The 16053-nt window shown below is 39.0% G+C and overlaps 1 protein-coding gene across 3 annotated transcripts in view; it reads right to left on the minus strand.

Moving 5' to 3' along the window:
- The window catches only part of syt7a (synaptotagmin VIIa), a 191949-nt gene that overhangs the window by 21804 nt on the left and 154092 nt on the right, over positions 1 to 16053 (minus strand). For all 3 annotated transcript variants that reach the window (XM_057836506.1, XM_057836507.1, XM_057836505.1), the window contains 2 exons: positions 8028 to 8130; positions 1897 to 2164 (listed from right to left, as the gene is read on the minus strand). In XM_057836506.1, the coding sequence (XP_057692489.1) occupies positions 1897 to 2164; positions 8028 to 8130 (371 nt within the window). The remainder of the gene's footprint in view (positions 1 to 1896; positions 2165 to 8027; positions 8131 to 16053) is intronic.

The following is a 16053-nucleotide window of genomic DNA, read 5'->3' on the forward strand; positions in this document are numbered from 1 at the left end:
TTCAAAATTACTCACTTTTTTTTACTATTTAATTAGTTAAATTTTTATTTATGAAACATTTTAACACATTTTGCAGTGTAATTTTTTGTGGGGTTTTTATATTAGGATATTTACTCGTACATGTCAAATTGAATATTTTTTATTTTTACAAAGAAACAAATAAAAATAAAAAACATGTATATTTGGGGGTATTAAACATGTTTTGCTAGTCTTAATGAGATTTAGTGGTACATGTTTACAATCCGATTAAAAGTTTTAATCATTCAGTTTCTGACACGTTTAACTCTCATTGCCATTGATGGCAATGGACGTTTGATCCATTTTTGACTGGGAGGGGTCAAAATGGATCGGCCATCTATCGCCGTCAATCATAGGCGGAGTTTGACTTGGGGTGGGGGGGCACAACATGTTGATGACCCCGAAACGCAGTGTCAGCAATAAAATTAACTTACAAGAATATTTATAATAATAAGTTGACAATGAGCGTTTTTTGTTTCCCATCATTCTTGAGAGGAATTCTAAATCAGGCTGCTTAGGCAATACTGTTCGCCAAGATCGTCATCCATTGAATATGATATGCCCGCCGGTGTCGTGCCAGGGTTAGGGTTAGGGTTGGGTGCCAATGTAGTTACCCCAGTCAAAAATTATATCCCCAGGGTGGAGCCATATGGAGGTACATTTGTGTCCTTATTATTCAATCCAAAAAAAAGTTGCTTCAGTCAAAATATATATTTTCAACCCCCAAAAAAGCCGCTTCAATCAATCAGTCCAAAAACAAAAAAAAAGTGTTTGAATGCAATAATAAATTTGAAACTCAAAAAAAAAAAATGCATGTGAAAGCTTTTTTTTTTTTTTTTTTTTGGGATTGAAGTCAAGTTTTTTTTTTTGATTGAAGCAACTTTTTTGATTGAAGTAATTTTGATTTGTGATTTGTGCCACATTTTGCTTGGACATTTTTGTCTTTATTATTCAATCAAAAAATTGGTAGTTGCTTCAAAAAATATTTTAAAAAAGAAAAATCACTTCAATCAAAAAAAAACATTTCAATCATAAAAAAAAGTTTTTGAATGCGAAAAAATATTTGAGATTGAAAAATTTGCATTTGAACACTTAATTTTTCATTGAAAATGTTGCCTTTGATTGAATGGTAAATGGTAAATGGACAGTACTTATATAGCACATTTAGCTACATGTTTACCATGTCCAAAGCGCTTTACATTAGCACACATTTACCCGTTCACACACACATTCACACACCAATGGGGCTGCTGCTATGAAAGGCAAGGCGCTGTCAACCCATTGGAGGCAAATCAGGGTTCAGTGCCTTGCCCAAGGGCACTTCGAAAGTGGGCAGTCATAGCCGGGAATCGAACCACTGACCCTTTGGTCCAAGGACAACTCCAGTGACCAACTGCGCCACGGCCCCCAAAAAGTAATCTTTTTTGTGTCTGGGCAAATGACCGTCTAAGTTGCTAGTCACATGATCTTTTCAAAAAATAATTTTGACCCATTATAAAAATATATATATTTTTTCATTTCATTCATATTTGTTGCAGTTTTGTTTTACAACTTTTATATACAGTGGGGAGAACAAGTATTTGATACACTGCCAATGGGTCATGGCAGTGTATCAAATACTTGTTCTCCCCACTGTATATAGAGGAAAGACATGCAATGACATTTTTCAGCCACCGGGGGGGGGCTGGCCCCCCTTTAAAATCTGCTTATGACACCAAAGGCATCCAATGAGCCCTAGCTTATTTTTTAATAATTTGTCAACACTTGCATATGAGGTCCAACTGACCCAACAAAACTCAGGTAACAGAAGGGTTAAACATGCAAAAATTGAACACATTGAACAATGAATTTAAAAAAATGAAGGAAAATGATAATCACCCTCAAACAGGAATGTTTCGTTCCAGTGGGGGTTAAGGTTCTTCCTCTTGACCTTCGTCTCCAGCTTGTGTTTCTTATCAGGCAGTAGGTAGATTTTGACGAAGGGATCCGAAGTGCCCGAGAAGTCTTTGGCCGGGAGCTCCTGACCCCTAAGAACTTTGACAGTGAGGGTCGTGTTCTGGAAGCTGTAGCCTATACTGAACTGGATCCGACCCAATTTCTCGCTGATAGGCCCCTCTCCATCGTCATCCTCTGAACCTGGAGACAGCTGTACATATGCAGCAGTGGTAGATAAATTCCAGTGTGGAGCAGACATCAAGACCTCCATTTGCATGGCTAGTGCAAGGCTGATGAAGTACACTTTTTTGTATTTTGCATTATCGATTCATTAAAAAAAAGGAACCTATAGGCCTACTGGCCCTAACAGACTTTTCCTGATTTTGAACTATACCTAATTAAAACAAAACACTAAATTGTACATTTCTTACTTTTCTTGAGACCCAAAAAATGTGAAAAGAATGGTTGAAAATGTTTTATAATACCAAACAGGTGTGTACCCATTTTTCTCTTGGCCACCACTCCCTGATGAGTTGTTATATTTTTTGACAGTACTGAAAAATTAAGGGTACAATATTTATTTGCTATTCCTAATACTTTTATAGCATAGTTAACCTTAACTGAAGGTCTCACTCAACCACTTACATAAATCATTCATCCCTAAATTACTGCTGTTAATGGGGACCAGAAGAGACAGCGTGAAGTAAAAAAAAAAAAAAAAAAAAAAAAAAAAAAAAAAAAAAAAAGATGTGTCACCATCCTATTTCAAAATGCATTTGTTTGTGTATATATAATAAGTCTATATAAAAGCCTATAAATGCACATGTAATCATTACAACATTAAAAAATAGTTTGGAACACGTAAATAGCATATTCATAATATAAAAAACATACATAAAATATTGTAATAATAAATAATAAAAAATAATACGTGCTGTTAATTCATTCTCTCACTCTCTCTCATGATTCATGTGTGTGTGTTTATGTGTACATACAAACGTAAATGTAGGTAATGTGTACAAAAGTATGTTTTTACAACTCATTTGTTCTTATAACAATATGTGTAACTCAAATCCGCGATGCACTGAGGGTGCGAAAGTTGAGCCGCAAAGTAGCGAGGGATCGCTGTACAGTAAATACATAATTTTGATTAAATGTTAATTCAAAACTACTTGAATGATAATTCAAAACTACGTGAATTATATACACATATATACAGTGGTATGAAAAAGTATCTGAACCTTTTGGAATTTCCTCTCACATTTCTGCATAAAATCACCATTAAATGTGATCTGATTTTTGTCAAAATCACACAGAGGAAAATATGCCTGCTTTAACTAAAACCACCCAAACATTTATAGATTTTCATATTTTATGAGGATAGCATGCAAACAATGACAGAAGGGGAAAAAAATAAGTAAGTGAACCCTCTGCCTAAGGAGACTTAAAGAGCAATTGAAACCAATTTTTACCAAACATTTGAAGTCTGGTGTGTGCCCAATCATTGATGAGTGGTTTAAAGCTGCCCTGCCTACTATAAAACACACACCTGGTAAGAAATGTCCTGATGAAAAGCATTGTCTGATGTGCATAATAGCTCGGTCAAAAGAGCTGTCTGAAGACCTGCGATCAAGTATTGTTGATTTGTATAAAGCTGGGAAAGGATATAAAACCATCTCTATAAGTCCTGATGATTGACAGTCAGAGAAGTAGTCTACAAATTGAGAGAGATTGGCACTGTTGCTTCTCTTCCAAGGAGTGGCCATCCACCAAAGAAGACGCCAGGAGTTCAGTGCAGAATACTCAGAGGTAAAAAAAAACAGAACCCTAGAGTGTCTGCTAAAGACTTTCAGAAATCACTGGCACAGTCCAAAATCTCTGTGCACACATCAACTATATGTAAAACTATGGCCAAGAATGAAATTAATGGGAGGACTTCACGGAGGAAGCCACTGCTGTCTAAAAAAACATTGTTGTTCGTTTAATGTTCGAAAAAAGGCACTTGGACACTCCACAGAGGTTTTGGCATTTTTTGTGGATTGATGAAACCAAAGTTGAATTGTTTGGGAGAAAGACACAACGTCATGTGTGGAGGAAAAATGGAACAGCTCACCAACATCAACACGCCATCCCCACCGTGAAGCATGGTGGAGGGAGCATCATAATTTGGAGCTGTTTTCTGCCTCAGGGCCTGGACAACTTGCAATCGTTAATGGAAGAATGAATTAAAAGGTTTATCAGGATGTTTTGAAGGCCGTCTTTCAGACAGTTGAAGCTAAAAAAGAGGATGGATGCTGCAACAAGACAATGATGCAAAACACAGAAGAAAAAAAAATTCAAAACAAAATACACGCGCTGGAGTGGCCAACTCAAAGTCCAGACTTGAACTCCATTGATATGCTATGGCATGACCTAAAGACAGCGATTCATGCCAGACATCCCAGGCATCTGACTGAACAACAGCAGTTCTGTAGAGAAGAATGGGCCAAGATTAGTCCTGATCGATGTGCCAGACTGATTTGCAGCTACAGGAAGCATTTCGTTTAAGTTATTGCTGCCAAAATTGGGGGTGGGTGTGGGGGGGGGGTTGGCACAAAATATTAAATGTGATGGTTCACTTACTTATTTTTCCCCATTCTGTCATTGTTTGCATAATATCCTCATTAAAATATGCAAATCTATAAATGTGTGGGTGGTTTTGGTTGAAGAGGACACAATTTTTTCATCTGTGTGATTTTGACAAAGATCAGATCACATTTGGATTTGATGGTGATTTTATGCAGAAATGTGAGAAATTCCAAAAGGTTCAGATACTTTTCATACCACTGTATACACAGTGGTACCTCTACATACAAAGTTAATTCTTTCCAGGACCTTGTTTAGAAGTCGAAATGTTCGTATGTCTAGCAGGATTTTTCCATAAGGATATATTATAATTTCATTAATTATTTCCACAGCCTGAAAACCTACACTCCTACCTAACCCAATCCTTAATAAATGCGCTGGTACTATTGCAAATCGTAATTACACAGAGCAAAACGAATAAATTATGAATGAAAATAGGAATAATAACATAATAATAGTAATAATAATGTATAAAATAATGAATAGGGTTCGAATGTGGTGGATGTGTTTTGCGTGGTGTACCTGAACGCACTGCGTAGCTGACTTGACAGAGTGAGGGAGGACTTTTTACTTTCACTTTGTTCACCTACAGTGCTGCTCGAAAGTTTGTGAACCCCACAGCGATGGTCAGATTTTTTGTAAAAAAAACTAAAATAACCTTATTAAATGTTAAGTTATACCCAAATCCACAATACTGACATTCCAAATAATGGACTGAAACAAAAGAAATAGTTATATTGTCATTCTTTATTTAACAAAAGTGGTTGATTTAAGAAAAACTCAGATATCATGTGTGCAAAAGTATGTGAACCCCTTCAGTTAATAGGATATTGCGCCTCCTTTTGCAGAGATTACCTCAACCAAACGGTTTCTGTAGTGACTAATCAGCCTCTCACATCTACTTTGGGGGATTTTTGCCCATTCTTCCTTGCAGAACGCAGTCAGTTGAGAGAGGTTTGATGGGCGTCTGGCATGAACTGCTCGCTTCAGGTCCCGCCACAGCATTTCAATGGGATTTAGGTCAGGACTTTGACTGGGCCAGTCCAGAACACGAATCTTCTTCTTTTTCAGCCATTCCTTGGTTGTATTGCTGGAATGCTTTGGATCATTATCATGTTGCATGATCCACCTTCTGCCAAGCTTTAACTTCAATACAGATGGCGTCAGGTTATGTTCTAGGATTTGACAATATTCCTAAGAATTCATGATTCCCTGGACTATGTGGAGTTGTCCAGGTCCTGAGGATGAAAAGCAAGCCCAGATCTTGACATTCCCACCTCCATGCTTCACTGTTGGGAGAAGGTTCTTTTGGTGGTATGCAGTGTTGACTTTTCGCCAGACATGGCGGTTTTGGTTGTGACCAAACAGTTCAATTATGCACCTACATCAGTTGATGAAAACTCTTTTTAATTTAGTCTCGACAACACAACTGTTAAAAAAACAACAAAAAAAAACTACTGAATTGATTGATTAGGAAATCAGGTTGAAATAATAGAAAATTCCAAAATGTTGAGGGGGTTCACAAACTTTTGAGCAGCACTGTACGGCGGACAGTAGTCATGTTGTGTTGCACAAGTTCTGAAATAAATTATTGAAAACCTGACGAAGCTGGCGATTTTTTGGCAATGTTACCACAAAAATAATTGTCACCTTAACTTATAAAGACTGCGAACTTAAGTCGGAGGAGGACCGTCGAGATCGTAGACATTCTACGGCCGTATTGTGGAGCCAGTTCATGGATGTGCACAACACGCTCATATTTTTCTATCATTTCCATCTTCATTTCAATGGTAAGCCTCACTTTTTTCCTTTTTCCACCACCTGCACTAACATTCTTGGAACCCATGATGATTTCTCTCACAAGAAAATCCACCGTGCGGGACGGGAAAACAAGAAAATTGAGCGCTGTCATCAATCGTCGTATTTTTAATTTGTCCATTTTACCCTGAAAACCCCCGTTTACAGACGTCGCGCAACCGCTTTTGTTTCAACCCAGCCATAACACGAAGGTAATTAATTATATTTATTATTCAAAATGTCTGTCATTTTTAGCTCAGAATCATTAATTGACGTCTAATATTTCGTTAAAAAAAAAAAACTTTAAAAAATTATTCACTCGAATATTTCAAACTTTTAAACAAATGACGTCACAATGACAAAAATGGTGTCTGTAAAAAAGTCACGGATATCTACCTCATAACTATCGCTTAATTGTATTTCTTTTGTTACTCTCACATTTCCTTCAATATGTTAGATGACAAATAATCGATCCAAACAAAGAAAAATTGAAAAAAAAATGTTTAAAAGTGTAAATATATGAAAAAGAAAATCCCAACCATTCCTTGATGTCTGCGATTTCTACATCGCGACCCTTGTTATATTACCATGTTTCACCCATAAAATCCCCCAAAAATCCAGCTGTGGCCATTCACAGCTGTGTCATGACACTCAATTGCCACGTTTACATGGAGCCAAATATTCCAATTACAATCGGAATATTTGTTCAAACCAAATAAATGTGTTCCATATAAACACCTCATTCGGAATGAACAGGCCCAAACCGAATGGAATTTCATTCCGTTTCACAGGGGTGGAATATTCCTTTTCCCAAACCGATTAGAAGTAAAATTATATCATGTAAACAGGGAAGCGGAATGGTGTCTGGTTGCGTTCTTTCTGCACATGCTCCGTACTGACGTGGTGACGTCACTTGGTGACGTAAGTAACGTCACTTGCAACATGGCTTCCAAGCACACCCACAGCGCACCCACACAACTTTTTAAATGAACGGCGTGTCATTCTGAAGTTTTGTTTCCACTCGAAAAGTTAAAACAGCAGCTGATCTGACGATCGATCTCCATGTTTTGCAACGTGACGCTTTGTTTTGATTAATCTGCGCATGTCAGACGGCAGTTGTCAAACGTCCTTTCGGAATAAAGGCAGTCACATGTAAACGCTGGATCGGAATAGATGAAGTGACATGTAAACAGCTGATGTGAAATTTCCATTCGGAATGATTTGAATCGGTATGAATAAAAGTCAGCATGTAAACGTGGCTAGTGATACATGTTACATTGAGTTTTTGGATCGAATATCTATATCTATCTATCTATATATCTATCTATATATATATATATATATATATATATATATACAGCCCAAAGTAATTTGCTAAAGTTGATTATTTATTCATTGTCTTTAACTCATCGAATGCCATTGATGGCAATAGACGTCCAGTTTAAACTGGGAAGACTGGTTGTGCTCATGTTTCAATGGCATTCGTTCATTCGCCTCTCACAATCAAAATGGATTACAAGTCTAGCGCCCTTAATGGCAGCCAATGAGTTAAAAGAGCCATGTAAGGGTTTAAAAGAAATAGAAATTATAATTAATCTATAAAAGGGTTATTATACAATCTGACATATGTTTGCTGTGAGAGTGGGTCTTACCATCACCATATCGCCGGTGAGGGAGTTAGCCAGGTCGGTGACGGAGGAGTGGCCATCGGCATCAGGGGGTTGGCCTTTGGGACTATTGGCTGGCTTGTTGCCCCTGGAAGCACAAACACACAGTGACGAAAGGGACCATACAAAGTCGTCTCTAGAAAGAGAGAATGCCTGAGTCCATCCTCCACCTGTTTGGCACATGAAAACTATCTATCAGAAACATCCAATTGAATCCAAATTTGTTTTGGGATAGATGTCGCTTCAAGGGGGATTATTCATTCTCTAACTTTCTATGAGCGCAGCCAAATCAGATCTGCCAAAAAAAAAAGAAAAATCCACAGATCAGCAACGGGTGCTAGAACTGAGGACATTTGATGCGTGGAATTGCGTTTGATGGAACTTGGAATCTGAAATGACCGTACATATGTTCACTTTGGCAAACATCCATACCTCCTACAAGAAAGTTACGTCCAGCAAGTAAAAATACCGCTCTTGAAAGATGAACCGCTAAATTTGTATTCATTGAAACTAATTCATTAGCCAACCATTGGTTTCTTGGGAGGACATGGACAAGACACCCACATATATGCAAATGACATACATAAACAACATGATATAACTACATCACACAGGACAAACATGTATAGCAACATAGATAAGACTCGACATTTAGACACTGGACATTTTGTGTAGTGTGTTTATATCGACCTGGATTCTGTTTGACCATAAACAAAATAGACATTTTTAAAAATGAACCAAAAAAAAACAAACAAACTAAACTGAGATTTGACATGGCAGAGCAGATTCCTGAATATAAATAGATTTCAACACCTGTTGCTTTACATGAGAAAACATTTAGACAGAATAAACAGTTTTGAGTTCATACAGCATGAAAAGAAGGTGTACAGAATGAAACAGCAGAAGACAATACAATTGAGATAGTTGATATGAAATTAAAGAAAGCTTGTAATAGAAGTGAATACACATATCTAAACGTCCTGACCAATACAATGTAACACTTTGGAAAACGGCAGTCCATACAGGCTTCACACCAAAAGATGTTAAGCCAATAAAGGAACAAATGAGGAGAGAAGAACCAACTCAAACAAGAGGATGAAGAAGATTGAAGACACCAACTGACAGAAATCATAAGGACCATAGAATAGATTGAAGGTCTGACAAGGAATGTAAGAAAGAGAAAATCAAGCAAAGAATCATTTGTCTGTATAAGAAGAGATATCAAGTATTAATAGCATGAACAGTGGGGTCACAAAAACCAAAAACAAAACAGAGTGAGATTGTTACGAACACCACATTAGATAGAAAAAAAAGAGAGCTGCAAGAAAAGATAGGGAATGAAGGAAGGAAAGCCTGGAAACACAAGAGAGGCTTAGTTTGGTCAGTCTGATAAGTATCAAAGAATAAGATAGCAAAATAAAGAGCTCTGCACACACAATCTATCTAACAGTAGACAAAGGAAGACACATGCTGAAGGGAGAGAACGCTAAAGAAAAGGACAATAAATACAATTGATCAACAGCAGAAAAAAATATGACAAATAAAATAATAATGGGATAAATATGAAATGAAAAAAATTGTAGGATACGGATAACTGACTTTGGTTAAAACGGAGGAAATGCACATTTAGAGTGTTACAAAAGAGGGTGTTCTTTCAAATGATGTCATGCCAACTTGACTCGAGCTTAATTTTCCAACTATTTGGCAACACTCTAAAAGTGAGAACTGGGATTACAAGGGCCAAAGCACAACCTGGCATTGGCTACATGTGCATATATGACATATGCAAGTAGGTATCACTCACAAGAGTGAGGGCAATGCCTTGGACAGGCAGGGAACAAAGAGCCCATAAAAAGAAGTCTGTCTGTCCGGCCAGCATCTGTCTTTTTTTTTTTTTTAATTCATATTGCTTTTTGGATTTTATCTGAACACCAAATTTGATGTTGAATGCATTAATGTGTACTTTTCTTGCAGACACAAGGACAGAACTGGGGAAAATATACTGACAATAAGACAGACAGAAAAAGCGAGCGAAACGGGACGAGCACACAATCACAGCAAAGGAATTGGAGCAAGAAAGGGGGGGGAGGAGGGATGTTAACCAATTGCAGGAGTGAAGGGATTGTTATCAATTAGTGTTAGTTGTATTAGTTGCACAGGGAGGTCATTCCATTTTCAAGGGCCGTATTATTGTTTTCTTTTTTTAAGCTGCAGGCAACAGGTTACAGGCGAGAGACAGGGAAAATACATCTGAAACTCGACATCACAATCTGGGACTTAGTTCAAAGGAGTTCTGAAGCAGAAGGTGATGCTTAGGATTTAGAGTAGAGCAAGGCACCTCCCTCCTCCTCAACCTCCAAGTATCGATGGGGGGTGAACATCCTCAATTATTCATTCTCCTACATGCTTCACTCTGGGGTTTGTTACATTCTCAGGTAGGAACTCCTGCAAGCAGGTCAATGCAAAGGCTTTCCTACCACTTTGCTCTACAGCATCTCAGGTGATCCTCTGCTCCAGTGCTGCCTCCTGGTTCTTTTAACAAAGTGGCTGGTGTAGCATATTAGTAGCAGGAAATATTTATGTCCTTTCAGCTCTTGAATTCAAATAAGAATTGGGTTTAGGTTGATTAAATCCCCCCAAAATCTATTAAACGACGCATTTCAGCACCGATGGCATTTTGGTCTAAACCCTTTTGGGCTTTACAGTGATGTTCTAGATGTGTTAAAGCCTGCAGTCTCCTAAAGTAGCCAGTAGAAGGCACAGTTGACTCGAGTTCAGATCAGATACTACTGCAGCTCAGAAAATGGGCTGTTGGCATAGCAACAGATTATAGAAACATAGATCATACATATTGGGATTTAGGGGGTGTGAGAGGCAGTTGGGAGTGGGCACAGGGGCAGGTCTATTTTGAGGGGTGCAGCAAACAGGCAAACACAATGAGAACAAAGAGTTTAGGATATATGACAGGTACTGGTGAGAGCCTCGCGGACACACATTCACACAAACACACATGTGGAGGCAGGCGGGGACACTGTGGGTTTCACCGTCCTGTGATACTATCCTGTTTTGTTACCTGACCGAGGGCCAGCCGCTCGAAGAGGGATTTGGGGGTAGGGGGAAAGAGACTCCGCTTCAAGGCTGGAGAGAGACGCGAGAATAAAAAGCCCAACCCAGCCCCTCTTTTTCCCTCCCCGACACCAGGAGACAAGACACATTCAAAACACGCCAGCATGTCTTTTTTCCATCTCATAACTTCCCCGACCCATCTGACAAATTAGGGGCCGTGCTTGACACTCCCCAGATCACAGTCACGGCTAAACTAATGCTCACACAACCCATCCGCATGAACGTTCAGCCAGCCATCCCTGATGCTCGACCAGACCAAAAGACAGATGCGTTCACTGCTAACTAATTGCTGCCTGCATGTCAAGGCTGCAAACGTGACTTAAATAGTGGCATTTGCTGAAATCCCATTTCAAGAAGAGGCAACATTGGAGGCACTAAATGTTGTCTTCTGTGTGGCTGCTTCATTCACAGGGAATGTGCTGCTAAATGCATCATTTGGAAAATACCGGTTGTCGATAGGGTGACCATAAGGTCAAAATGGAGGGCATATTTTTTCAAAAAAACATTAGAGTTGCTTTGCATTTTCATCAACAATAAAGTTTTGCACTGTTTATCTGTTTGTTAATAAAACATTTTTTAACAATTTATGTAGTTTACAATACTATGTTTTCAAATTGCAATGAGTCCAAGAACAAATCTTATTTTGAAATGGTGTGCTGCCATAATGTCCTACACGGAGAAATGTCTACCAATGCCCGGTGCACTTGCGCATGCATGCGCACATCAGTTAAAAGCAGCGAGTACTTATTATTTTCGTTTTCATTGAGTCTTTTTTACCTTTCCATTGCCTCAAAATACTTTTGGCGAGTGTCAAGGATTTACGCACATTAGCTTTTAAGCATTGTGGTTTCTTGTGCTAGCTTTAAAGCAGAGTGTTTATCTGTTGATCACATTAGTCACGTAGTTTATATAAACCATTACCGGTATTTAATATTACGTTTAAGTATTTTCTTAAGGCAAGATTTTTCTGTGTAAAACCAACGTAAACATTGAACTGTTCAAAAGAAGTGAACCCTTTATAAGAGGAACAATTTTGCAAAGTTCAGATGCAATTGTTTTGTTATTCAGAAGCGATGAGGGTTCGCGAAAAATGTTTTTAATGTCGACGCACCCGTTGCTTTGCTTCATTCTTTTATGCTTCTCACTCGCTGCGTGACGTTCTACGACTGTTTTGCCCCTGCTGCTCATGTCTACGTCAGACCGGCAAAGCTAGCAGAAACTGTGGAACGAGTCTCTACTGCTTTTGTTGAGCAAAAAGTGCTCTTCCGTCCATTTAATGTGAAAAGATGTCTGCCGCTTTGGCATGTTTTCTAGCAGTGTTGTAAAATCTTGGCAAGGAAACGATGTCGTCAGATAGCCATACGTGAAGCTTTGTTTACATTTTGTTGAACCAATGATGTAGAACATTTTTAACTGAAGACAGTCTTGGTCAATCACAGGCCTGTTGTGACAACCTTGGAGCTGAGTTGCGTCACATAAACTGAACCACGGCCCATTTTCTGTAAACTAGACAAATAGCGTCCAGCTAAGGGGTTGTGCCGGACGCCAGACACATCAATGAAAACGCTGAGTGTCCGTCCTAAAACCGGACAGGTGGTCAACCTAGTTGTCGATGTGTAACATATTTAATTCAAAGCTAACTGTCCGTAAGATCAAACATACAGTTGTGGTCAAAAGTTTACATACAATTGTGAAGAACATAATGTCATGGCTCTCTTGAGTTTCCAGTTATTTCTACAACCCTGATTTTTCTCCGATAGAGTGATTGGAACAGATACTTCTTTGTCACAAAAAAAATCATGAAGTTTGGTTCTTTTATGACTTTATTATGGGTTAACAGAAAAAGTGATCAAATCTGCTGGGTCAAAAAACTATACATACATGGATCTGAAAAAGCGAATCATTGACTTGAACAAGTCAGGAAAGTCACTTGGAGTCATTTCAAAGCAGCTGCAGGTCCCAAGAGCAACAGTGCAAACAATTGTTTGTCAGTATAAAGTGCATGGCACTGTTTTGTCACAGCCACGATCAGGAAGAAAACGCAAGCTATCACCTGCTGCTGAGAGAAAATTGGTCAGGAGGGTGAAGATTCAACCGAGAATCACCACAAAGCAGATCTGCCAAGAATTAGAAGCTGCTGGAACACAGGTGTCAGTGTCCACAGTCAAGTGTGTTTTGCATCTCCATGGACTGAGAGGCTGCCGTGCAAGAAGGAAGCCCTTGCTCCAAAAGCGGCACCTTAAGGCTCGACGGAAGTTTGCTGCTGATCACATGGACAAAGATAAGACCTTCTGGAGGAAAGTTCTGTGGTCAGACGAAACAAAAATCGAGCTGTTTGGCCACAATGCCCAGCAATATGTTTGGAGGAGAAAAGGTGAGGCCTTTAACCCCAAGTACACCATGCCTACCGTCAAGCACGGTGGTGGTAGTATTATGCTGTGGGGCTGTTTTGCTACCAATGGAACTGGTGCTTTACAGAGAGTAAATGGGATAATGAAGAAGGAGGATTACCTTCAAATTCTTCAAGATAACCTAACGCCATCAGCCCGAAGATTGGGTCTTGGGCGCAGTTGGGTGTTCCAACAGGACAATGACCCCAAACACACATCAAAAGTGGTAATGGAATGGCTAAATCAGGCTAGAATTAAGGTTTTCGAATGGCCTTCCCAAAGTCCTGACTTAAACCCCATTGAGAACTTGTGGACAATGCTGAAGAAACAAGTCCATGTCAGAAAGCCATTAAATTTAACTGAACTGCACCAATTCTGTCAAGAGGAGTGGTCAAAGATTCAACCAGAAGCTTGCCAGAAGCTTGTGGATGGCTACCAAAAGCGCCTAATTGAAGTGAAAATGGCCAAGGGACATGTTACCAAATATTAGCGCTGCTGTATGTATATTTTTGACCCAGCAGATTTAATCACTTTTTTCTGTTCACCCATAATAAAGTCATAAAAGAACCAAACTTCATGAATGTTTTTTGTGACAAAGAAGTATCTGTTCCAATCACTCTATCAGAGAAAAATCAGAGTTGTAGAAATAACTGGAAACTCAAGAGAGCCATGACATTATGTTCTTCACAAGTGTATGTAAACTTTTGACCACAACTGTATGTACCCCTCTCATAGCTTGACTTGAAGCAGTTTTGTTTTCGTCAACAATGACGATAACGAAAATATTTTTTCATGGCGATGACGTGACGATGGCAACCTAAAAAGGTGGCCTAGGAGACTAGAACATAGCGTGACAAATGCCAGTTTTTGTCTGACGAGACGAAAATGCAACATAATTTCTGTCATATGGTCACAACGCGTGACATTTTCATATTGTACGTGGGGTATGTCAGCTTGCATCGTGGCAGTGTTTGGATCATGTGTCGCGCCACCCCCTCTTCACCGGAGTTTAGGATGTGTCTCAAACTGGGCTGCGGTCCATCTTGCTTCTTTGAAACATGGTAAGATTTGTTTTGTTATCTTGGCAAGAGAGAATATGCAATGTTGCTTTAGCCTTACAGGTCTGTGCTGAGTGATCATCAGACGCTATATGTAATCCTAGCATTAGCGTAGCATTTGCATTAGCTTCAGAATGGCAAGTTTCCTTTTAAAACACTGGCCAATCTAAAGCAGAGTCACTTGGCTTTTATGGTCAGTAAGTCTGGAGGATTTTAATAGCTCGGACAACTGTTTTTTTACATACAGTTTGTGCCTTCTAGATAGGTTTAACTGAAAAAAATGTACTGCTTTTCCAGCTGAGTGTGTATTATCATCACAAAGTTGGCGTTGTCCTTGTAGATGCTACAATATATGCTTGCTTGTCTTTGTTCATTTGAAATTGCATAATGAATGAACACCACTGACTGCAATCGAAGAAGCTCTTTTCATTCCCTTTAAATGCAGTACAAAGGGGGCACAGATAGTCCAATTTAAGAGACAGACCAGTTCATCATTCGTGCAAACTTCCATAAAATGTCCTGCTGGATTATTGCTGTGAATTTCTTTTTACTCTACGCATGCGGGAAAGTTAGACATCCAAGGTCTTTAAGGGCACGCCCTTGCTATCTGTGACAAAAAACACTGTACAACCACTAAATGTTTTGAATGCTGATTCAAATAGAAGAACTCACTCTGAGGTGAAGGCAGCAGCAAATGAGCCACCTGTTTGGAGGCAGGACACGCTTATATCACATCTAAATCTCCTAATTACTCGACTCCCTGTCTATTTACTTGAGGAGCGCATGTGTACCAACCTTGTACTTGCAGCTGTCAGGCCCACATAATGCATGGATGTGCAAAGGACACACAGTACACGCTCCGATTACTCAATTGGAAGTAAGATGCCGCTTGAATGTATGAATGTAACCCATCGATTTGTTAGCCATTCTCAAGTTCGCCTTCATTTGCTAAGAGTGATAATACTTAGAAGTGCATTCCTTCCAGAAATGCAACATGACAAATTACAGTGGTATCTCTACATATGAAGTTAATTCATTCCAGGACCTTGTTTGTAAGTCGAAATGGTCGTATGTCGAGCAGGATTTTCCCATAAGAATACAATATAATTGCATTAATTCGTTCCACAGCCCAAAAACCTACACTAAATCCTTAATAAATAGGCCTACTGCTGGTACACTTACAAAATTGCACATAGCAAATAAATCGTAAATAAAAATCGGAACAATATTATAATCATAATAATTCCTATAATAATGTAACGAATCGGGTTCTAATGTTGCTGACGGTTTTTGCTTGCTGTACCTGAATGCACCACGTAGCTGACGTGAAAGTGAGATAGAGAGTGCAGTAGAGATTGTAGAGTAGAGAATTTACTTTCTCTTTACATGTTTTGTTGCTGGCGACAACTGCGGCGGACAGTAGCCGTGCTGTGTTCC

This window comes from Corythoichthys intestinalis, chromosome 5, assembly GCF_030265065.1.
Source record: "Corythoichthys intestinalis isolate RoL2023-P3 chromosome 5, ASM3026506v1, whole genome shotgun sequence".
NCBI lineage: Eukaryota > Metazoa > Chordata > Actinopteri > Syngnathiformes > Syngnathidae > Corythoichthys > Corythoichthys intestinalis.